This window comes from Alosa pseudoharengus, unplaced genomic scaffold (genome assembly GCF_046254945.1).
Source record: "Alosa pseudoharengus isolate Yale_2024_CS ecotype anadromous, Long Island Sound unplaced genomic scaffold, YU_APseudo_1.1 YU_APseudo_1.1_scf_3, whole genome shotgun sequence".
NCBI classification, from domain to species: Eukaryota; Metazoa; Chordata; class Actinopteri; order Clupeiformes; family Clupeidae; genus Alosa; species Alosa pseudoharengus.
Window position 1 is genome coordinate 35,247,172 of NW_027468718.1, and position 24,663 is coordinate 35,271,834.

The 24,663-nt window shown below is 43.0% G+C and overlaps 3 protein-coding genes across 3 annotated transcripts; 2 read left to right on the forward strand and 1 right to left on the reverse strand.

Annotated features, from left to right (window-relative positions):
* Window positions 1-2,075: 2,075 nt before the first annotated feature.
* On the reverse strand, window positions 2,076-9,667 carry cfap210 (cilia and flagella associated protein 210). The gene is made up of 9 exons (XM_076262692.1): window positions 8,423-9,667; window positions 8,129-8,337; window positions 5,778-5,951; window positions 5,434-5,639; window positions 4,887-5,043; window positions 4,480-4,619; window positions 3,485-3,677; window positions 2,828-2,992; window positions 2,076-2,545 (listed from the first exon to the last, which is right to left on the reverse strand). Exons 1-9 carry the CDS (start codon window positions 8,481-8,483, stop codon window positions 2,192-2,194), a joined length of 1,659 nt encoding a protein of 552 aa, XP_076118807.1. The 5' UTR covers window positions 8,484-9,667; the 3' UTR covers window positions 2,076-2,191.
* A 142-nt stretch (window positions 9,668-9,809) lies between these two features.
* Window positions 9,810-17,066, forward strand: phgdh (phosphoglycerate dehydrogenase). Its single transcript, XM_076264150.1, has 12 exons — window positions 9,810-10,015; window positions 10,598-10,749; window positions 10,845-10,910; window positions 11,122-11,176; window positions 11,385-11,483; window positions 11,914-12,046; window positions 12,452-12,600; window positions 13,373-13,525; window positions 14,131-14,269; window positions 14,556-14,683; window positions 15,140-15,356; window positions 16,624-17,066. The coding sequence occupies exons 1-12, from the start codon at window positions 9,878-9,880 to the stop codon at window positions 16,776-16,778; spliced, it is 1,584 nt and encodes a 527-aa protein (XP_076120265.1). The 5' UTR covers window positions 9,810-9,877; the 3' UTR covers window positions 16,779-17,066.
* Window positions 17,067-18,300: 1,234 nt separating this feature from the next.
* Window positions 18,301-23,255, forward strand: klhl23 (kelch-like family member 23). The gene is made up of 3 exons (XM_076262693.1): window positions 18,301-19,528; window positions 20,399-20,551; window positions 22,945-23,255. The coding sequence occupies exons 1-3, from the start codon at window positions 18,301-18,303 to the stop codon at window positions 23,253-23,255; spliced, it is 1,692 nt and encodes a 563-aa protein (XP_076118808.1).
* The last annotated feature ends 1,408 nt before the right edge of the window (window positions 23,256-24,663 follow it).

A 24,663-nucleotide genomic window follows, 5' to 3' on the forward strand; every position in this document is an offset into this window, starting at 1 on the left:
TACTATTTACTCCAGTGTTTTTCAACTTTTTTTGTGCCACGGCACACTTTTGACACTTAAAATGTCCCACGGCACACTAACATCCTGTGTGAAGAAAATATAAACATACCCTAAAATTTCAAATAATACACAGATGGCCTTATTGGCTTCTATGCAAGACCTGCTCAAAAAAACAAGCGCCTCCGTCATTTGTAGGTGACTATATCTATTTTAATTGTTGTTTTGAACTGGATATGTGATGATTCTGTGAATTCTGGATATGGGGCCCCCGTTGTACAATGCCTGCATACCACAAATAGTGCAATCATACAATCAATGAGAGCATGTGGTTATAAATTCTTTGATGCAACAGTTGCTTTTCTGGACCAGTGAGTGCAAGGGCGTAGGGTTGGTCTGAGCTTTGGTGGGGACACTACCCACTAATTCCCCCGAAAAAAAAAAAAGGAAAAGCTATACTGAACTCTTTCACCAGCCACTATAGATATATAAAATTATTAAAATGTGCTACTGTCCAACTACCCATGATTAACATGTGCTACTGTCCAACTTGATCTATACTGTGTAGCACATAATCTGATTTTAATATGTATACATATGTAGGCTATATTTAACATTTATTTTCTATTTGGTCTGTTATGAAATCATGCATTGACCCATTTAAGCACAGCTCAGTTTTAAGAAACTTAAATACATGCATGCTTAGCATTTTGTGAAAAGAATCATTAAGGCTACATTGACAACTCTTAACCATAAGCTGCCTGTATATTCTCTAATAGGCCTATTTACAGATATCTAGGCAATGTAAGCACAGCTCAGTTTTAATAAATGCTTAAGCAGAAAGACCATGTTGAATTTTTCTACAATTTATTTCAAAACCGGATTACTCTGGAACAGCTAACTATACACGGGAATGCTTTTACACCTTTGTGTTCGGTAAGGTCTGCTGTTTATTCTGATATATGGGTTGTCATGTGTTGCGTGAAGAGTGTGTAGGCCTACGATATTCCACCGAGACGAATGGATGTGGAGATGGGCACAGAGAATAATTATTAAATCTCGATTTTTCTCGCGAACTGTTTATCACAGCAAATAGTGGCTATAGCACCGTTTAAAAGCTGAGAAAAGGCTCTTTCATGTGACACATGTGTGATGAGTAGCCTACTCGAGGAGTTCAACAGAGAAGAATAGATGAATTTGGACGCACTTCATATGCCTTGTAGTGAAGTGAAGCTGAAGCGCAGCGTCTCCTGCGGCTCACTGGTAGTTATTATAGGTAACTTCAAATCAGCGCGATTTACCCTTATAGGCTACTGCACATTACACGATCTGTACGAGATGATCCGCAGCAAAGTGAGAAAGTATTTAACTCTTTGAGCGCTTTCCCCCCCACTTCAACCTGAATATTGGTGGGGACATTTCAGTCGTAATCTGACATTGGTGTGGACACGTCCTTCGGTCCCCACGCAAATCTACGCCCCTGAGTGAGTGACATTTTGGTAATTTTCTGCGGCACACCTGATGATCTCTCACGGCACAGTGTGCCGCGGCACAGTGGTTGAAAAACCCTTTTTTTCAAAAGTACCACATTTTTAAAAGTACAAAGTTATTTCATCAAGACAAGTTATGTTTATGGGATTTGGCAGATTTTGTCCAACGCGAATCACAAAATAAGCAATTTGGACATAATTGAACTATTTGACTCACATCTAGTGTATGAAAGAGCAAGGTACGAATTCCAGAAATGGATGCTTGGTAATAGTAAAATGCACTTAGAAAATTGTTTACAGAAGCTTACCACCAAATTCATCAACATGTTTTTTCTTAGATTAGTAAATATTGTAAATATATTATTCAATTCAATTTCAAGACATTCTGTGTGTCATGTTTGCCTACCCTGGAGTCAAATATGAGATCTCACACAGCTTTTAAAAATCCAGACATTTGTTAGGGACTGGCACCTCTAGGTTTTGTAAGAATACTTACAGTACTTATACAATATATTTGTGACTTTGATGATTTGGTGGCATCCTTTATTTCAAGCCTTCACTGCACAGATATACTGACAACGCTTGATGTCCTTGACTTACATGTTCACATTAATGAAACTTTTATTAAGCAAATCTGTTTTGATATCAGGAAAGATATCAGGAACCATAGTCCCACAACCTCATTCTATAAATGACAGCCTGTGTCACCATGTGAATCCCAGGCGTTTCTTCGCTTTCTGGATGTCAGTCGTCTCGTTCAGCTCTTTGATATCTTGGGAAGCAGCGCCGACGTAACTGGGCATCTGAACACCGGTGTCATCCTGAACCAGGTAGCTGGGTCGTACCCCACCAAAGATGGGGCCCAGCCCTCCCCCGATGCCCTCTCGTGCCGCCCTCTGGAGCAGGCCAGGGTCACGCCCGGCCTCCTTGGCCGTGGCGATGATGCGGTTGGCGTACTGTTGGAACTGTCTCTCCTCCTCAGACACCAACAGGCCGTTGGTTATCTCAAACGTCTGCAGGTCCTTCGTCAGCTTTTGCTCTCTGGCTCGTTTCTCTGCCTGTGTGTGACAATCGATACGCGATGGCAAATAGCCGGACTCCAGTAATCTACCTCTTTAGCGCTAGCATTTTAAGTGTGACAATGTGAGACATGATTAGAGGTCAAATTACATTACTAACACGATATGAGACTATCAATTTCATGCACAACATGGAAACGGAACTTGGTAATGCCACATTCTTAAGACATTAATTTCTTTACATTTCTGACTCACTGAAACCTATAAAAAAGGTTGTTAAATTAATCAAAAACAATTCAGATCAGATTAGGTCATGCTCACCATCTGATGGATGTAAATCTTTTGGAGAGTTTGACTGTCCTCCTTCATTCTTGCGGCCTTTATATGCTGTTTCTCCAAGAAGATCCGGTCAGCCTCTTTCTTAGCCATGAGCAAATCCAAAGCTTTCTGCCTCTCTTCTCTCTCTTTCTCTTCCTGTTCTTGGCGCTAAAATGGCCCCACAAAAAGTCAGACATCAAGAACGATCCATATTTGTAAATCCATACTATTAGTATACAATAAATGTAACAATCACACAAATGACAAACAAATGACACCTGCATTGAACATGATACAGCACACTGACACACTGTATAGAATGAGAATGCACCTGGCACCATACTTAAATATTTAGATGAAAAGATGAATTTTTACTTTGGTGAGCCAACCAGTTAACATGTGAGCACAATAAAGCGCACACACGCAACCACAATAAAGAGAAAGTTTCCCGTACGTGGATTAGGTCCTTTAGTCGTCTAGACTAAAAGAAAACTTCAATGAAAATCTCCATTTAAAAAAGCTCCAAAAAAGCTCTTTGTCTAAGACTAGTAGGCTTAATCCATGTATGAGAAACTGGTCAAAAGTCTTAACATCAAATCCTGTTTAAAACACAACAAGGTCCCATGGGGCCATCTTGGTTTCACGAGAGGCTGCCATTACCGTGGTGTCCCGGTGAGCAGCAATGGACTGGAGCATGGCATCCCTCTTCTTCTCTTTCTCCATCAGCTGACGGGCCTCCCGTGCATCCTTCTCCTCTATGGCCTTGGCTATGAGCTCCTCCTCATTGATCTTCTGCTCCTCCTGATGGGCGGCCAGCCCTGCAATGATCTCTTCTCTGACCTTCTGCTTCTCCCTTGGGGAGAGGGAGGGGTAGGGGGAGATGAAGAGGTAGACAGGTTCCAGAGGATTCAAAGTCAGCACCCGATTAATAACATGCCAAACAAAAATTATTATTTATCAAATTTCATCACTGGAAACACCTCTGAACCAGTACTAATATTGAGTACTGAATACTGAGTATTGAACATAGCAGTGTTTTTCAACCACTGTGCCGGGGCACACTAGTGTGCCGTGAGAGATCATCAGGTGTGCCGCAGAAAATTACCCAATTGTCACTCACTGGTCCAGAAAAGCAACTGTTGCATCAAAGAATTTATAACCACATGCTCTCATTGATTGTATGATTGCACTATTTGTGGTATGCAGGCATTGTACAACGGGGGCCCCATATCCAGTATTCACAGAATCATCACATATCCAGTTCATAACAGCAATTAAATTAGATATAGTCACCTACAAATGAAACAGAGGGCGTTTGTTTTATTGAGCAGGTCTTGCATAGAAGCCTTAATAAGGCCATATCTGTGTATTATTTGAAATTTTAGGCTGTTTATTTTTTCTTCTCACAGGATGTTAGTGTGCCGTGGGACATTTTAAGTGTCAAAGTGTGCCGTGGCACAAAAATGGTTGAAAAATACTGGAATATAGAGTATGGTGAGAGTGTTTTTTGGCTGTCAATTTCATGACATTTACAACGATCCTGTAGATGTTCAAATTTGAAAACATCTACTTAACCCGGGTTTGTGGTCAATTCTGACAAAGTCCCAACAGTTGCATGCATTACAATTCCATAGTGAAAGTAAACACACATGTACCTGAGCCTCTCTGCTTCCCTTTCCTTCCTCAGCTTCATCATCCTGAGCTTGGCATTGGCAAACATCTGGCATTTCTCCTCCTCAATCTGCTGCTTCTGAGTCTCCACAGCTTTGAGCATGTCTCTGTTGCACATGTACTCCTTCAAATGCCAACAGGAAGAACAACTTCTTTTATCATTTTATTTTTTCATGTTGCGATTTTCATGATGCAACATGACAACAAAAGTTCACAGATTCCCCATACACTCTTTTCAGCGTTCTGTCTTTTTGCAAACATGTCTAACAAGAAATTACTCATTTTAAAGCTTCTATATGTGTCAGAAGAACCCAAAAAGCATGCATTTAGCACTGAATGCAAAAAGCTTTGTGTGAAAGCACAACATAGTTCTGATGTCTGAGTCTCGTACATTGTGGGACTTCAACAAGTTTCTCTTCTCTTCTAGTCTTTTCTCCTCCAGCATGGCCTGCTCCTGGTCGTAGAGCTCCTTGAGACGCTTCAACTCGTCTCCCTGTCTTTTATCCTCCTTCATTTGTTCCTCCTTGGTAAGCTCATGCTCTTTTATTCTTGCAAATGAGAGAAAGAGAGAGGGAGAGAGAGAACCATGTCATTGTAGCTTAACACATTCAGGAATTAATAGAAAATGAATTGAAAATCCCACTGCTGCCACAACTTCTTTTAAATTTCAAGTGTAAAAGTGTGAAAGCAAACATGCAACAAAAACAAACACAAGTGTCTGCACACACATGCACACACACACAAACGTGCGCGCGCACACACACACACACACACACACACACACACACACACACACACACACACACACACACACACACACAGCAAAGTACCAAAACGAAGACCAGTTATCTGAAAGGACCATAATTCTAACAGTAAGTGGGTGGCTCTGATCAGTGACAGGTCTATTCCACATCAGCTCAGCCCCAGGAGTCTCTTACTGCTGTAGCAGCCCTTTGACAGTAACTTCGCTCTCCTGCCTCCTCTTCAGCTCCTTCTCCATCTCCTGCTGCAGGGCCTGCTCATCCCGATGCTTCAGTGTGGTCATGACCTCTTTGTCCTTGTCGCGGGAGGCCTCACGGATACGTCTCTTCAGCTCAAGCTGAGCCTCTCTCTCCTTCAGCACTTCCGTCAAGAGCAAAGCACTCTGGGAAAAGGACGAAGATAAAAGGCTGCCCATGACAAAAGTGACCATGTTCTCTAACCATGTGTAATTTGAACTTGTTTAAGAAAATATTGTGAGATGCATACATGTAGATTATCTTTTTCAACTATGAATACTTACATGAAATCCTTTAACTCGATCGGTCTGGTAGTATTGCTGAGCTTTTGCTCTTTCAATGGCTTCTTTCCGTTTCTCGGCCTGGTACATGGCCTCTTCCAGGTCTAGTCTTTTTCGCTCCTCCTCTTCCACCTCTTCTCTAATCTTCTTGGCCTCCAGCTTTTTTTGTCTTTGACCCTGTGGGCAAATCATTAACAAGGTTGCAAGGCGATCATCAATGCTACAGGGTAAAGGAAACAATAATGGCAGTTACAGGCTGATAGGGAATTGAGTCTGGGAATTATTTTGTGTTCACTGCAAAAGCAACTGACCAATCAAGTATAGATAGCTATATATACTGTATCTATTAGCAATAGAATAATATAGGCTACACATTTCAAACATTCAAATTGAGTGACCACTGAGCTAGATCCTGGTAAAAAACATGTTTATCAGGTCAGATGCTGGAAGTACAGAAAAATACTGCATTTAGCTTTGACCTGCTCATTGGTTGTAGCAGGGCACACATCTTATCAGAATTGAGAGTTGGTGTAGTCAGAGGTTTTTGCTTACAGTTGCATAGAATACTTGCTCTCAATAATTACCATAATGGGAAATATGGTAGACAACTGCTCCTGCGTGTTTTATATGTTGAGAAATCATATTAATTTCAGAATTTTAGGAGCCCTAACATGTAAGTTAATTAAAAAAAATAGCTGAAATAGAAACAGTGTTTACTTATGATGCCTTTGAGAGGCAGTGGTTTTTGACAACAAAGTCTTCTGCTGCTTTAACTGAAGTTCCAGTAAAGCAATGGAAGAGCTAAGTTCTGAACTGCAGAGTTGTTCAACTTTGTATTTATTTGTGCCTGCCTCTTTTACATCAATTCAATTCAATGTTATTGATTTATAAAGCTCCATTAACAATTGTCTTATAGCGCTTACTGTACATTCCAGGGAGACATTGCCATTAAAATGTCATAATTTCTCAGAAAGGGCTGAGGCCCCACCCAACCTTAAGGGGTGCAAGGCTGTTTTGTGTGGACTGGTGAGGTTTCAGTAATAATAGTCCCAACTAAAAAAATGTTGAAGGGACAAAAACACTAGCCGCTCTCATGGTACAGTGGCCATAATATAGCCACATAAGAGTCCTCATTGCTATGTGTAGCCTACAATAATTAGTCAAACGGGGCAGCCGTGGCCGGTTAGCGCTTCAGATTTGTAACCGGTGGATTGCCGGTTCGAACCCCGACTAGTAGGAACGGCTGAAGTGCCCTTGAGCAAGACACCTAACCCCTCACTGCTCCCCGAGTGCCGCTGTAGCAGGCAGCTCACTGCGTCTGGATTAGTGTGTGCTTCACCTCACTGTGTGCTGAGTGTGTTTCACTATTTCACAGATTGGGATAAATGCAGAGACCAAATTTCCCCTCATGGGATCAAAAGAGTATATATACTTATACAAACCACAACTTAGCATTCAAACTGACATAGGTGCCCTGACATATGTGCTGGATGTGAAAGCTAACCCCAACAGCAAGCATTCAACCACAATACTGCAGGGGGTATTTTTTCACTCTGTCACATCATCAACATGAGCTGAAGCTGTGAAGCTGTGCCTGCTCTCGATTAGCAATAAATGCCTTCTGGCATAGATGGAAAGGTTCTGGAATCCTCGTTGAAAGACAAAAAAATGAGCACAATCCCCATAGACTTGTCTGGGGCTTTAGGTCCGTTTATAAGGCAAGTGTTGTGCCTCACCCTCAAACTGGTTGGATTGTTGACCAGTAAGGTGTAAGTCAGAGTGGCCACACAAGCCTTGCTGATGCAGCGCTCCTGTACAGGCTCTGGCAGCTAGGGGGACAGAACACGCACAGGGGACTCATGGCCCCAATCGTCCAAACTTGCAGGGCAATTCCACGCAAAACTGTCACATCCATAACGCCAACTAAATACCATGGCATTTTTGGCGTTATGGATGTGACAGTTTTGTGTGGAATTGCCCTGCAGTTATACTCATCTCTCGTTTATTCTAATGTCGCGAATCGGGCCTGTATTGCTGGGCACAGAGATGTTTGAATGATCAATGAGCACCTTGGGTTTGCACCTGGTGATATCTTTGGGTCTTTCAAGAGGTCTAAAGGCGTTCAACATGCACTCAGTTTATTAAGCGTTTCTTATGTGTTAAGGTTTGTGTATAATAGTATTTATTTGTTTTCATTAGGCTATTGATTGAATTGACATTCTTTGGTGTAGTCTTGTCTTACCAACTTTTTAAATGATTTACTGTTAAATGTAACTATTGTTGCTATTTGTATGTTGCTTTGGACAAAAGCTGCTAAATACCATATAACCTCATCTAAATTAAGTCAAACTTACAGCAATGGTATTGGACCAGAATTTCACCACTTCTTTGGAGCGTTGATGCATGGCTTCCCTTTGCTTGGCAGCCTCCTTGAGACTTTCATTATATTTGTTTACATGGTTCAAACTGTCTTGAATACGAAGCCACTCTGACTTCGGCAGGATAGTGACTTGGCGTAGATCCGGCTGTGGCATCGGTTCAGTTTTCATCTCTTGTGCATGAACTATTAGGGAAAAATAGGGGTAACGTTAAGACTATACCCTAGAACAAACTTAATAAGCACACAATAACCAAGGCCCGATACTTACTGTTTTTCGAGGAGCCCTTTCGCCGACCGTACTGGACCACAGAAGCTGATGCTGTGGACATTTTGTTGTAGTCCTGTGTACTAGTCTTTCTTGAAGGGAAAGATTTGTTGCATACAATCCATTAAGGATTTTTTCGGGGCTAGCTTGCCGACCAAAACAGACAAACTTCCACGTTTACTGCACTTAATAATTTGTCAGCGTGTTACATGTTGCAACCTAGCAACCTAGATTACTTTTGTTGCTGTGTTTCTAAGGGCAACCGCGCGGGGACCAATCAAATGACCAGATGACGAGGATAGAATGTCAAGAACAGAGGGAATGCATTTTCCCTTGGAAGCAAGAGCAAAGACTCTAGAGTCAAGTCAAGTCAAATTGATTTATATAGCACATTTCAAAGCAATAGCATTGCACCAAAGTGCTTTACATAAAATAATAATAATGATAAAAATAAGAATAATAGAGAGCTAACGTTACAATCTGACATCTTTGATGGTTTATTTTTCTTTGGTTTTTGGTTTTTCAATTGTCGAATTACCACTTTCAACTTAGCCTACTTCGACTATTTTTAACAAAGTTAAATAAATAATAAAGTTATTCTTTCACACAAACTCGCGTCACAGACCTACGTCACCGCCCATTTGGAGGTGCAAACAATCGAATTTTTGGTTATTTAACCATTAGTTAACTTCAAAACAGGCATTTTACTTTGGATAGACAAGAGCAATTAACGTCAAAAGATCTAACTCAACATGACACCTCCGATATGTTTAGTGTTCTAAAGACATCAATAGCCCGTTATACCAAATTGATAGCCAAGGAGCCAGAAGTGAACATAAAAAAAGTGGCTATAAAAACTGTGCCTTCATTTTACAACTAAACACGAGAAAATACTTTTATAACCCTTGAGCCAGCACCTTATGTGATCTCAATGGCAATGCAGCGTTTGGTTGCAGCTCCAACATGGCGTAGCCTACCTGGTTTCCTCCCAAAAACGCCGTTTACGCATACAGTAAAAGATAGCCTTTTACGCCCACAAATACCCTGCTGCGGGGCCTACAGTCAGGAACCCTGACAAACTTCCAGCTAAAGTCACCATCCCTAACAAAATGGCCTGTCATGTGCTGTTCTAATTGATCAGGTGCCTCTGTGTGCCTAAAAATAACTTGCCTAATTTGCACATGCCTCCTGTTAACCTATGCTATCTGTTGCCGTGTTGCAATCGTTTATCCAATTTTTAGACATAGGGATCCCATCGGGTGGTTTTTCTGGTTAACCTAGTTTGGCACTCCCAATTTCTCCCAAGCGTGATGGGAGGCGGAGTTGTCCAGTCATCCTCTCCTCAAAGTCCGCCCATCCCTCGTCTACTCATTCAAAACCAACGAGGTTGAAACATTTATCCCGACATACCCTCCAGACAAGGCAGTGTGTGCCCCACATCGACGAGAAACCTGCAAAATGGCCCCGGTATTAATCAAACGCATTTTAATCAGTGAAAGTGTGGACGCTTGTTGCAAAAAGATTCTGCAAGAAAATGGCATTGAAGTTACGGAGAAGCATAACATGAGCAAGGATGAGTTGATTGCTGACATAAAGGTAGGTTAAAAAATCCATCTTGAGGCAACAGTCAGGCAGCAATGCGCGATTGTAACGTATAGCTAACGTTATTTTGATAATGGCCAAACAAGTACTAGATTAGCCTTTATTCATAAAGTTTCAGCAGACTCAGCTAAAGTTGATGTATGATAATTTACCAGTCGACGTGAAAATCGTTAAGGTTCATGCAGATGCGGAATTAGAATTATTGGCAAATTTCACTTTTTTTCTTGTGAAAGTGGAGCTCCTCGCCAGCGCCGCCCTCCGTGCAGCCTATCAGTATGATGCAACATCACAAAGATTTACCTTGCCACTTGGCAATTGTCCTGATGAAATCCCAGGACTTTTATGCATCAGCAAACTGTATCTTTAAGCAACCTCTTTGCTCTCTAACCGATCATGAATGTCAATTTTGTGAACATGTAGACAGGTTCTGTCGACACTTTTCTGTCGACTCATCACTTTACAATACAGTAGAAGAGAGAGCCTAAACACATTACCCACAAAGTCACAGATCATGCGGATACAGATCAGCTTGTGAAAGTGATTTACTAGTTTCGCCTACTGCATATTGTCTTGCAGAACTACGACGGTCTAGTAGTGCGGTCTGCCACAAAAGTGACAGCCGAGGTAATCAATGCGGCAAGCAATCTCAAAATCATCGGGCGAGCAGGGACTGGAGTGGACAACGTGGATGTGGAGGCGGCCACCAAAAACGGCATCATTGTCATGAAGTAGGTGCACTGTATCTTTTACAGACCATAAAAGCTGCTGAATTAATTGTGTCGCAGCTCCCCACGATTTCATGGTCCCTGTGATTCTTTTACAGCACCCCAAGTGGCAACACTATCAGTGCTGCTGAATTGACCTGCGCCCTTATCATGAGTCTCTCAAGGTAGGTATGGCAATCTCCTGCAAGCATCCCTGTTTGACTTGACCAAACTATAATACACTTTTCCCTCACTCAGTTTCTTGCTTCATGCAGTTGCCACTACATTGAAATGCTAGGCCTACTATTCATGCATTGCCAAAACTTCTCTGGATATGAAAGTATCCATCCATCCTCTAGCTTACTGAGAGATATATTGTATTATTTCCCCTCATAGGCATGTGCCACAAGCAGATATGTCAATGAAGGCTGGAAGGTGGGACCGTAAAAAGGTACACTCATAATACCTTAATTGTGCTGTTTGACTGTAATCAGTGTGCCCCCATCAGAATAGGGAGCCTGTCTGTCGCTGCCAGTGTTTTTGTCCCCAACTGCACTGTTCACTCTGTTGACACTAATCCACTTTGATTACTGAAATGTGCCGAGCGGTGTGATGTGAGCGGGTGCAAGCGGGGTAATGTTGTGTTAACGATTTTGCAGTTCATGGGCGCGGAGTTGTATGGAAAGGTACTGGGCATCGTCGGATTGGGCAGGATCGGGAAGGAGGTGGCCAGCAGAATGCAGTCTTTCGGGATGAGGGTGAGGATCAGTTTATCTCTCCACTCACTTCTCCACTCTGTCCATCCATCTGTCCATTTGGTTTCCTCTTCACTTTCCAGTTCTTGTCCCCCTTTTCTCTCTCTCTCTCTCCAACAACATTCTCTGTTGATTATTTTCTCAATTAATTGATTAGTTGTATGATTGTTAAAATGTCAGAAATTTGTGGGAAAAAATGTGGATCCGTGTTTCCTCAAACACACTTTATTTTTTCCAAAGATATTTAGATTACTGTTAATTTTAATAGTGGACAACTAATCGATTAATTGCTGCGGTCATAACTTCAGCTTCACCCCCCCCATCTTCCTCATTCTTCATTGCCAACTCTGAGCTCTCACTGAACAGTAGCCCGCCTCTCACACTTTTATTTTATGAAATGCTGAAGTGGCTTCCGTTGTGCTGTCTCTTGCAGACGATTGGGTACGACCCCATCACCCCCGTGGAAGTGTCCGCCTCCTGGGGGGTGGAGCAGATGTCTCTGGAGCAGTTGTGGCCCCAGTGTGATTACATCACAGTGCACACCCCACTCATGCCCTCCACCACAGGTCAGTCAAGATCAAGGGGGACCCTGCAGGGATGCAGAAGCCTTGGAACGCCTGGGCCATATTTGGGCTTTGTGATTGCTACTTGAAGTCTACTGGCAGTAGATTAGATTGCCTTGCAGAGCAAACTATATTGGGGACAGTCAGAGAGAGAGAGAGAGAGCGAGAGAGAGATTTATATTTTATTATTTCTTCATATGTTTGGGGTTTACTCCAAGAAGAATATGACAGGGAGGGAGGGAAGGAGGGGGGAGGGGCTTTTATTCTACCCATGCAGTGCATTTCCTGACAACTCTCAATGAGTGTGATTTGACTAAGACATTTCTGTCTGCTTAGTGGGTGGAAAAGTGGGCTGATCTAGATTTGATTTCCACTTTGTCATAAAGTGTCCTGATGGCTTCTTCGCAGGACTTCTGAACGATGAGTCGTTTGCCAAGTGCAAGAAGGGAGTGAAGGTGGTGAACTGTGCTCGGGGTGGCATCATTGACGAGGTGGCCCTGCTCCGCGCCCTGGAGTCGGGGCAGTGTGGGGGGGCCGGCCTGGATGTGTTTGTGGAGGTGGGTGTGTGTCCAAGCAACTGTATCCACGTTTGAAGTGTAATGACTGTTGCATAGGGATGCACGATTTGGTGGAAATATCTAATTGAGATTTTTCTGACAGATATTGCAAAGCTTCAGTTCAATATTCCAAATTACGCTTGGGAGTTGGGCTTCCTCTGATTAGTGAGTACGCCTAGTGCATGAAAAACACAGAACTCCTGTCATGCGAGCTTCAAAGTCTGTCACATATGGAGAATACTGTCTCACTGTCTGTCACATGGAGCATAACATGAATTAAGAATCATAATTGTGATAAGATTAACCATTGGGACAGAGTTGAAGGTTAATTGTAGCCTTTTCAATAAGATAATTGTGTTTGTTAAATTTGCGATTTTGGTTAAAAATCAATTAATTGTGTAGTTAATTAATCAGTACTGAGCAGTAACATCTGTGAGGTTCTTGGAAATGCCAATAATGATGCCTCCTATGTGATGTGTTCAGCAGTAAAGCTTTTATGGCAGTGCTGCCAAGCCACACACTGCACCACTAAGGGAGAAGGGGGTTGGTAATCCAGTATGTGGAAAAAGCACTGTCATTTTTAGACAAGCGTCTTTTAGTGCTTTGAAGCGTGAAAGCAAATCCAGCAATCTCCTTTCTTCTGTCCAGCCGGCCATCAGTCTTGTGTGTACACACACACACACACACACACACTTTCAGTCTTCCACTCCATATATCCAGGCTGCTCTGGTACCAAATCTCTAGTAATGTTTGTTAATGTCTGTGTGTACAGGAGCCTCCAAAAGAACGCGCGCTGGTGAACCACCCTAACGTGGTTAGCTGCCCCCATCTGGGCGCCAGCACCACGGAGGCCCAGGCGCGCTGTGGGCAGGACATCGCCCTGCAGATGGTGGACATGGTGAAGGGCAAAGCTCTGGTGGGAGCGGTGAGTGGCAATGGACACATCTTGTTATTTATCCGCTTTAGTTATTGATTATGGGGATCCATTTATACACTTGAGGCCGGTTTCCCGTATATGGAATAAACTTAATCCTAGACGAATAGAAAACATCAGTGAAGATCTCCATTGGAAATAGATGTCTTAGTCCTAGACGAATAGAACACATCAGTGAAGATCTCAATTGGAAATAGATGTCTAGTCTAGGATGAGATGAGGCTTAATCCATGTATAGGAATCCAGCTCTGTTTGTTTTACACAAGCATGTGCTTGTATGACTGCTGAAAATAATGTTTGTCTTTCATTTAGAGCTTGATAAGAAAGTACCGACTTTGCATTACTCATAAGTTATATTGTCAGGGTCATTCCCAAAAGAATCTGGTGTGCGTGTGTAAGGGAGAGAGGGTCACCATAGGCATGCATGGAATGCACCAGATGGGACTGGGTTACCTCAATAACCGTTATTGCAAATGATACAAAAAACGCAAAAAAACTTTTGCCCATGTTTTACTTTTGTTTTATTTGTAATTGAAAATGTGCCATACTAATTGATAAAAGTGTTTTTATCCCACATTGTCATATCCCTAACCCAGGTGAATGCCCAGGTTTTGGCCAGTACATTCTCCCCTGAGTCTCACCAGTGGATCAGGCTTGGAGAGGCTATGGGTGCAGTGCTGAGGGCATGCACCTCCTCAAAGCAGCCCTACAGCCAAGTGCAAATCACCACCACGGGTAAGAGCGCACAACTTAAAGCTCATTGAACACCTAACATGTGCCCTCTGCTGGCGAAAGGGGGTTATTGCAAGGTGAATTGTTGCTCCATTGCCCCACCACTTCCCACAAGCCACAATTGCAAATTTACCACTGCCTGCAATAATACATTAATCTCATTAAGGCTGTGTGTGGTGTAAGTGGGAGGGGAAGGAAAAGAAAAAGACTGAAATCACTTTGAGCATCTTTTTGTGTATTTATTCAATTATCTTTTTGTGTATTGATTCAATTACGGTTCTCATCTCAGGTGACTGCCTAAAGAAGTCCACTGGTTTCCTCAGCTCAGCGGTTGTGGTCGGGCTTCTGACCGACAGCTCAAGTGGTGGTCCTAACCTGGTGAACGCGCTGACCCTGGCCAAGGAGACGGGCCTTGAGGTAAAGTTCTGACTGCGCAACAGAAGGCTGTGGGTGGGATTCCCAGTTGCCCTCGTTGTGCCCTTCTGCAAGGCCCTTAAGCACAAATTGCAGTCCCTGAAATTGGTCTATGTAAGTCGCATTGGACAAAAGCGTCAGGTAAATTCATAATTCAAGAAGAGCATGCTGATCTCACAGTTCATATTCAGTGATGAATAGCACACATGAGGTTTGGTTTTGACCTGGATGATACAGTACATTTGCTATTAACTTCTTAAAAGAGAGGAAAAACTACCTCGAAAATCAAGATTTCTCAATCACCAGGCAAATAACTGGTATACACAAAACACAATACCTCAGCCTCAGCCCCAAAGAGTCCCATTGGGATTTGAATCTCTTTTCCAAAGGAGCTGGAAAGTGTGTGTGTGTGTGTGTATGTGTGTCTCACCTCCTCCTCCTCCTCTTCCGCTCCCTCAGGTGGCCATGAAGCACGATGGCGGCGCGGGCGGCACGGCGTGTGTGGTGGAGGTGTGTGTAAACGGCACGCGCAGCAAGGCCCAGGGCTCAGTACAGGCCGACGCTCCGGTCCTGGAGGAGCTGGAGGGCAGCCCGTTCAGGCAGCCCGTCCCCCTGGCTGGACACCTGCTCTTCTTCAAGGCCACCGCCTCGCCCCAGCTCCTGCCCTCCATCACAGGTGATGGGCTTTTTTTTTTTTTTAGCTTTGATTTAAATGACCGGTGGTATTTTGTGACTTGTGTGTTTAACATACACATGATAACGTCTCACCTCAGCTCAGCTGGCCTCCATCACAACTGTGTCCATTCCTCAACCATCAGTTAGTCCAGTGTCCATAAAAAAAGTCCATACAGTATGCAGTTTTTATTTTCAATTTTTTTAGCTTTGATTTAAATGACCGGTGGATTTTTGAGTGTTTTAACGTACACATGATGATGCAACCTCACCTCACCTCAGCTCCTCTCCTGTTTCACAGGTGAGGCGCATCACAGCTGCTGTGAGGACACAGCTGTGGGCAACTGTGTCCATTCCTAAACCATCAGTTAGTCCAGTGTCCATTAAAAAAAACTCCATATGCAGTGGAGAAAAAAATGTCTGTGTGATTTAGCTATATTTTTAGCGATTAGTGATCAGTGTGATATTAACCTAAAGTGTGTTAAAACATGATGCCGAGTGTGAACTTTTGTCTCATAGCTCATCTCGGCTTGTCCCCTGCACTCTGAAATCTGGCGCTAGTTAGCCGATGCTACCAACAGGTTTTCAAAGGGGGTGCCTCTGGCATCGGCCTAGCCATGCAAATAAATCACTGTTTTACACCATTTACGAGGCTCAAAGTAGCTTCACACTTCATTGGTAGACTTTGAGGGCCCTGACATTTAAAACGAGACATTGAGAACTTTGAAAAAACACTGGTAGTTTATTTACAAGACGATTTATACAGACAGTACCTTCAGGAAGTTTACCGTTCGCCGCCATCTTGAATTTAGTCACGCTAAGTCGAGCGACGAGTACGAATGAACCGGTATGATAAGGGATCAGATTCCAAAAATAATTCTGTGGAAATGCATGGATTTCAGTTGCTGCTACTAAAGTGTGTGTGTGTGTGTGTGTGTACAGGCCAGTATAATATTAGCGATAAAGAAAAGAAAGGTGGCAGTGGGAGGAAGATCACTTTTCTTGCCTCTATTCTTTTCAAAAACTGGAACTCTTGGCCAGTCGATGTTTTGTTGAGTAAGACGTAATCAATTGATTCCCAAGTGGTGTTATTGTTATTCCCAAAGTAGGGATTGTGTTCATTCTGATTTCAGTATACTCTCATGTGTTGCTTTCAGAAATCCATACATGATCATCTGGTGTTGATTGCTTTTTCGAAACTGTGTACACACCATAGACAGTAAAGGTACACACACACACACACACTGACCTTTCTTTTCTTTTGCTTACAGGTGCCTTGGCAGCAGCAGGTGTGGAAATGGAGTCGTTTAGCGCCCCCACTGCCCGTGGTGGTGAGCAGTGGTACTGCGTGGGGATTTCCTCCTTGATGGGAGATCTTGGCGCTCTCAAGGCCTTAGTGAAGGAAGCAGCCCAGATTACTGTTTGAAATTAGCAAGAAGCCACTTTCCCTAAGGGACCAGTGTTCTAGCATTCCACAGTCTAATAATCTAACCATACTTTATGTCTATTGTTAATTTTTACATCTGCTGTATGTATTAACATTTCAGTCCGATATGGAAAGTTTTATAATAAGCACTTGGGTAAAGTTGTTATTTGACATTTTTTACAACGTGCACTTACATATTGCAGACAGGTTTATTATGTGATTAAACTCCTGTTTAATAACAATCTTTCATGTGTTTGTGTTTCATAGATAATAAAAACTTTAATCTTGTTTAAGAGAAGTATTGTTTTTTTTATCTCAATGCTAATGTTTCTCTTAAACACAAACAGTCTCTATAGTTACAATTAGTTATTTCTGTGCATTCTCTAGGGTGCATTTGATGGGAGAGTATATCATGGAGTCAAGCCAAATTTAGCAAAGGCCCTTTGCCGGACTCATCTGAGGAATTTGGGAATGGAAATATATATATATATATATATATATACAAGCGTAAAGAGAAATGAAATATCCAGTCTAAAAGATTAATTTTTGGTGTGTGCTTGTGCTGAACACTAGTGGACTATGTTAGAATGCACATTATGCAATGTGCTTAATCCTTATTAGGATTAGACCGAGACTGCCATGGCAACAAAGAGGAATGACCATAGGCTACATGATCATTCCCCTTTGGATATAGGGTATGGTGTTTTCTCTCCTTAGGATCCATATTATCCAGACACAACAAAACGTTATTTAGTGACTTAAAAATAACAAATGTGTGGTTATTCATCTTTGCTAGGCCATCTGAACAGTTATCATCAGCAATCCTCTGAAGTGCAGGGCCTCGTTGGAAAGAATGATCTCTTAGGCTGCCTAGAATCAACAGAGCCGGGTGACAGCGGGTGCCTCTCCAAGTGTACACAGATACCAAAATAGGACCTCAGCAGCCCACTATCGCGGCTCAAGCTAAATCGAGGTCTAGATGTCTGAGCTGGTCGAGGGAGTTACACACGTTTGGAACACAACAAACGCGAATATTTGAATGTCTAAGGGAGGGATACCTGGCGCACATTCACTAAAAAAGGTACGTTTTGCTATTACCGGAGATACTGGTGACTTCTACAGAAAGGCTGACAGATCAGTTGTATTACCTTGTAACCTAGGTTGGAGCTGGTTCTCAATAAATGGAGTCAAGTTTCTCCTGAACTGAAAAAGCATGCGATGTCACGTGTCGGTTAACTTCATTCAAACAAATAGTCCGTGCCTTTTCACATTGGACTGTTGGAATTAAACTGCATGACCCTTCAGTGATTTGTGTCAATTGAGACGTTTGTGTCTGGATATAAGTTTAATGGTTCGGTTACTATTAAATAGTATTATTAATTTTAAAAAATGTCATAGGTCTTTTGCATAATTCAACTGAGTAACATCAGATGAAACATTTAATATTTCACAAAACTCACACGGTAGCCTAAGGCCTTCTGAAACCTGATGTCAACAAGTTATTATTTTCCTTAAGGTGCCAATGTCATCAAAAGGTCAGGAAAGTTACACCTATGAATTCTGTGACACCACTCACCCAACGGAACTCCTGGACACGCTCCGGGAATTCTACACCTGCGGACTTTTCACCGACATAGCGCTCACGTGCGCCTCCGGTCAAGTTTACCGCTGCCACAAAGCCGTCCTGTCCGCGCGCAGCTCTTACTTCCGAGTCATGTTCACGCTTGACATGCGGGAACGCTCGAACGAGCTCATCAACCTGCCTGGTGTAGACGGTGACATCCTCGACGCTCTCATCACCTACGTATACACATCCAGAGTTACCATAACCCAAAATAACGTCCAGAGCCTCCTAGAAGCATCAGACTTGCTGCAGTTCTCCGCGGTCAAGCGGGCCTGTGAGGAGTTCCTTATCCGGCTGCTGGATGTGGACAACTGCCTGGGCATGCACTCCTTAGCAGAGCTCCATGTGTGCGTGGCCCTGGAGAGGGAGGCGCGCAGGGTGATGCTCAGCCGCTTTGAGGAGCTCATCCAACAGGACGAGTTCCTAGAGGCCGACCAGAAGAAGCTCACCACCGTCCTGGCCGCCGAGAACCTCAACGCCTGGCGGGAGGAGCTTCTGCTGGAGGCAGTGGTCAGGTGGGTCGCCCATGACCCAAGGTCTCGCCTGGATTGCACCCAAGAACTGCTCCGCTGTGTTCACCTGGAGCTTGACGAGACGCGCTTCGCCGGCTCGCTGGACGCTGGCCACAGGGCCGTGGAGCTGGGCAGCGAGGAGAAACTCCGTGCCCTGATCCTCCACTCCCTCAAAGCCAGCAGCAAGGGGTTTGCCCTCGGCTGCAAGAAACTAGCCTCCAGTATGTACATCGTAGGTGGCTACTACTGGCATCCACTCTACGAGGTCCACATATGGGACCCCATCTCTGACACCTGGGTTCAGGGCAAAGACATGCCTGACTATGGCAGAGAGAGCTACAGCATCTCACTGCTGGGCCCAAACATCTATGTGACTGGAGGCTACAGAACAGAGACCATAGAGGCCCTGGACACTGTGTGGATCTACAATGTGGATGGCGATGAGTGGACAGAGGGCTGCCCCATGATCACGCCCAGATACTACCACTGCTCGGTGACTGTGCGGGGGTGCATATATGCCATGGGGGGGTACAGGGGTGGGGCCCCTGCACGGGAGGCAGAATTTTACGATCCACTGAAAAAGGAATGGTTCCCAGTGGCAGACATGATACAAGGTATGAGGAGATTAAATGTCTTAAATGTCTTTAAATGTGTAGTCCTTGACTCCACAATGTTAAATCCAATATACACTCTTTGGTGGTATTCAGCCAATTTGCTCCTCACTGTTCACTAGCTGTCTGTTCTATTTGTTTGTGTAACCTGTATCAGCTGGCTACCTTTACATTTGATCAGTGAGAACAAAACGTTGTGTTTGTTAAGTCCTGGCTCTGTAAGTGGCTTGGAGAATGGCTGCATTTTGCATATAAGTCCATTTTCACATTCTGGCATAATGCCCTACTTCAGTGTGCTGGCCTTTTCTCCTTTCTTTTACTTAGTTACAAGTTCGGTCCAGCACTCTTAAGAGACTGAGTTTAGCCTGCTCCTATTCCTGTAAGTGGTTTAGACCAAGCCAATTCTAACACCAACTCCAGCTAATTAACACATTGCTTCAGAAACATTGAAGCGAGGGGTGTAATTTGACTGGCGGATGAACTGAAATATCATCATCCAGAATTTAGCCACACACTGTGGCTTTAAACCACACAATAAATTACCTACCAGTTGGACTGCACAGGCATGTCAGTGATCTGGATCTTAATTTGTATTTTGGGTAGTGGAAGGTTAAGGGATTGAAGCCCCCTTGAGTCTTTGGTTTAGCCAGTTAACACTATGTGGCAGTAATCCTGCACAGTCACTCTGTGCAGCTTAGCTGTCCTTGACCCAGTCACATGAACTTAACATGGCCTTGTGGGTGGGACATAGAAAGCAACTTAGAGTACTGCTGAGTTACAGGGTGACCACTGCTTTTGAGTTGTCTCCAACAATTAAACTCTTTATTTCTGATATTACTTGTGTTTTCATAAGATGTGGTAATGTGCTTTCAGGAGTTGGAAATGCCACAGCCTGTGTTTTGAATGACCGGATCTATGTGACTGGTGGTCACTATGGCTACAGAGGAACTTGTACATATGAAAAAATTCAGATGTACAGACCAGACATCAATGAATGGAGCATTGCAACCATTTGTCCTCATCCTGGTAATACTGTTTATTTAGTAGATATTGGGCTGGTTGCCAGTGCATGGATTAGTATACTCATTAATTAAAAACTCTTTCTAGTCTACTCTAGAACTAGGCTTAATCAGAGATTTTCTAATGAGGATACAGCACTCAAAGAATCCTCCAAAGAAATGCATGGGGTTAGTTTGTAATGCCAATATGGCAGTATCTCTACATTGTATGCCTCCTCATTCACTTGAATAGGAGAATAGCTGCCTGATATCTGCCCAAAGTGTGTTGCAAGATGGCCACCGAGTGTGTGTGTGTGTGTGGGGGGGGGGGACGACTGGAAAATGGCTGGAAAATGTCATGCAAAAATATGCAGAGCACAGATTTTCAAGACAAAAAAGCCAATAATTCACACTGGCAACACATGCACAGTATGTAACAGTTTTGTATGCCTGCCCTGAAGTATGCCTTAGGGCAGTCGTGGCCTACTGGTTAGCTCTTCGGACTTGTAACCGGAGGGTTGATGGTTCGAACCCCGACCAGTAGGCACGGCTGAAGTGCCCTTGAGCAAGGCACCTAATAGCTAGGATGCAATTCATGAAAATTGGTCACTTCTGGATAAGTTTTTGATTTTTGGCAGGGTGTTAGGTATAGGTCTACGATTTTCAAAAATCCATGGATACAAGTTGGGGTGGCCCCCTAGTGGCAGTTATCCATAAAATCCAAAATGGCCTCCGCCGAAAAGAGAAAAGGTTATATCTCAGCTTCCTGTAGTCTTAAATTGTTGTATAATGTATAGACCTCTCCAGAATAAGTCCCGCCTCCGTAACTTCCGTATCCATCCAACTTCCGGGCGTGGATTGTCTATGGTAAATAACATGGCATTTCGAAATATCATACCGGTAAAACATCTGTAGGTAGCGAAGTAGAAAAAGCTGGTGGGCAGATTGGCCTACACACTTCTGCCATCTAGTTTCCACTGGATTTGATTGTCGGTGCCGTTTAAGTAGTATACTATAGACTATACTACTTAAACGGCACCGAAAATCAAAATCTCTGGAGTTTTGGAGAGGGACTGCTTCCAGACAAAAACTGCAGTGTGCAGGGCATGCTTTCCATGCTGGAATAAGGCATGATGGGTCGGGGGGATTGAATCCAGGGATTTGAGGCCATGAGTGAAAAGAAGCTTCCGGGTTTCATTGACTGACTCGACACCGCAGTTCTTACTATACATGAGTACAGTCCAGCGTTTGAGAACTTGCATGTGCACTGATTCCAGTGTGAGGCTGGTTGGGTCTTGGGTGATCAGAATGAGGGTGCCGGTGACTTCTGGGTAAGCTGCCCACGCATTCCATGCTTTTTTTTGCCAATTCCATACATTGCTGATACAACGTCACATCCTGTGAAGAGGGGCAGTGCTTGACATTTTTGAGGTCCCAGCATTTCTGAGATGTGGTGGATTGGAATATCTTTATATGCCTTCCCTGATCCAAATCCAATCCACAGCTCTGAGAGGCCTGACTCCTGGAACACAGCTCTGAGAGGCCTAACTCCTGGAAATCTTCACAACACACTACATTATTGGCTCAATGTATTCACAACACAGCACATGATTGGCTCAGTGGATTCACATGTCAACATTTTGCCGCGGAAGGGGTGTGATTTGCGTAGACAACTGCCATATTGCCGTTACAAACTAAGCTCATGCATTTCTATGGAGGATTTTTTGAGTGCTGTGTCTCCTCATTAGAAAGTCGCTGGTTTAAGTATGAATTGTTTTTTGTGTGTTATTTGACTAAAATGTAATATTGATCCTTAACATGGTGAAAAGTCTAATATACTGTAACTTTTCACTGTGGCATAGTTCTGAATTTGTGTTTATTTAAGGCCTCAACAATGGTACTTTTGGTCACAACATGTGATTTTTGACACTATAGTGATAGTGACCCGTCCAATCAACAAAGAAATGCATACCTTGGAGGTAAAATATGGGTCTAGGGACCGGAGTAATATTTCAATGTGACTTTTTCAGAGATATTGACAGTTTATGAGCTAAATATGACTATGATACTAGCTTTAACATGGAAATGGACTTAAAATAAAAAGAACATAATCAAAATTGGATTCCTTGTATCAAACAAAGTAGAGAAAATACATTAGCCAGTGTTGTTGCAGGCAGCTCACTGCGCCAGGATTAGTGTGTACTTCACCTCACTGTGTGTTCGCTGTGTGCACTAATTCACGGATTGGGATAAATGCAGAGACCAAATTTCCCTCACGGGATCAAAAGAGTATATATACTTATACTTACTTATACTGCCTCAGATCACAAATAAGGCATTGAGATTATAATTTAAAGCCACCATGATAGTAATTTTGGTCATTTTAATGATTCATTTCTCCCCTTTCTTCCTTGCTGACAGAGTATGGGCTGTGCTCGGTGTCCCTGGACAACAAGCTGTACCTGGTGGGAGGCCAGACGACCATCACCGACTGCTACGACCCCGAGCGGGACGAGTGGCGGCAGATGTCCGTGATGAAGGAGAGGCGGATGGAGTGTGGCGCCGCCATCATCAACGGCTGCATCTACGTGACGGGTGGCTACTCGTACTCAAAGGGCACGTACCTGCAGAGCGTCGAGAAGTACGACCCCGAGCTGGACACCTGGGAGATCGTGGGCAACCTCCCCACTGCCACCAGGTCTCATGGCTGTGTCTGTTTCTATGGCGTTTAATACCGGAGTTGGGCATTCAGTGTTACCTTGTGTGGTGCTCAATGTTTATGGTAAAAGTTAACTTTAGGTTAATGTGGTGGTATTTTTTAAGGATAATTTTAGGTGAGTGTGATAACTTTCTGCTAAACCAGCTTAGAGTGTATCTCAGGTGAGAGCTGCAGCATGTATTTGAGCCAAAAGGATGCAGCTACTGACTGCCATCTACTGTTGATGAAGGTTCACAACCCCAGATTACCTCTGTCATAGCAGGTGGTATTCTCCTTGTACTTATAGATAAGAAAGTTAAAAAAGTAAATCTACTTTATCAACCAAAATATGCCTTGTTGGCTAATACGGTTAACAGATTTTTGACATCTATAAATATAATCATAATACCAAAAAGAAAATGCCTTGAATAAGATTAGAGTAAATAGTTCCAACCACTTGATGGCCACAGCTGTACTAAGAGTTGCCACTTTTTCATAATAAGATCAATTCTGACACAAAGGCACACTGAAAGATTTTACAATATACCGGTAGTGTTGGATAGTTAAGACAATTAAGGATGATGTTTTATGCAACCACTGGTAATGCAGCCAGTACCAGTTTAACAGGTTTTGGGGCAAACATTAATTTTTTCTGTTTTGTACACGATGCATGCCTTAGCAGAACATACACAAATGCACTAAACCATTTATATTTGTTGTAGAATGTTATGTATTTATGAACTAAAATTGTATTCCTTTTTTACTTTATTGTTGGGTGAGTATACTGTAGTATCTTTGTCTTCTGAATGTGCACTGTTTTCAAACACTAAGGGTGCATTCACACTAGACCGTTTGGTCCGGACCCCGAGTTCATTTGGACCGATGGTTCGGTTATTTTTGCTAATGTGAACGCTGTCGAACCCAGGTGCGGACCCGGGTCTGGACCAGGTTCCACTAGAAAATGGGGGTCTAAGGTACGGTTCAAAAACTCAGTGCAGTTTGAATGGGGGGGGGGGGGGGGGGGGGGGGAATGGAATGGGGAACATGGAATGCAATGGCATTTATTGTGCAATAGAATCTTCTACTGGTATCTTCTGCCAGTTAATGTTCTTGAATGTCTCTCAAAATGGTATCCCCAGAGAACCTCTGCTTTTTATTTTATTTAATCAATCAATATTTAATGTGTTTTTTAATTGTGAACTGTCAGTATTACCTCCCTGCAATTCATTTCTAGAGTTTTTATTCAAAAATAAAATGACTTAAATTTTGTGCCACAGAACTTTGAACCACAATAGAGTCTAATGATTTGTGTCTATTATCCTATGTAATCACAAAGGCATCCAAAACATACAGTATAAATGTAGTAATCACACAAACGTTTGAATATAGAGCAGTTATGTCTTATCTGATATAAGCGAATGAAATAAATGAAATGGTCAATA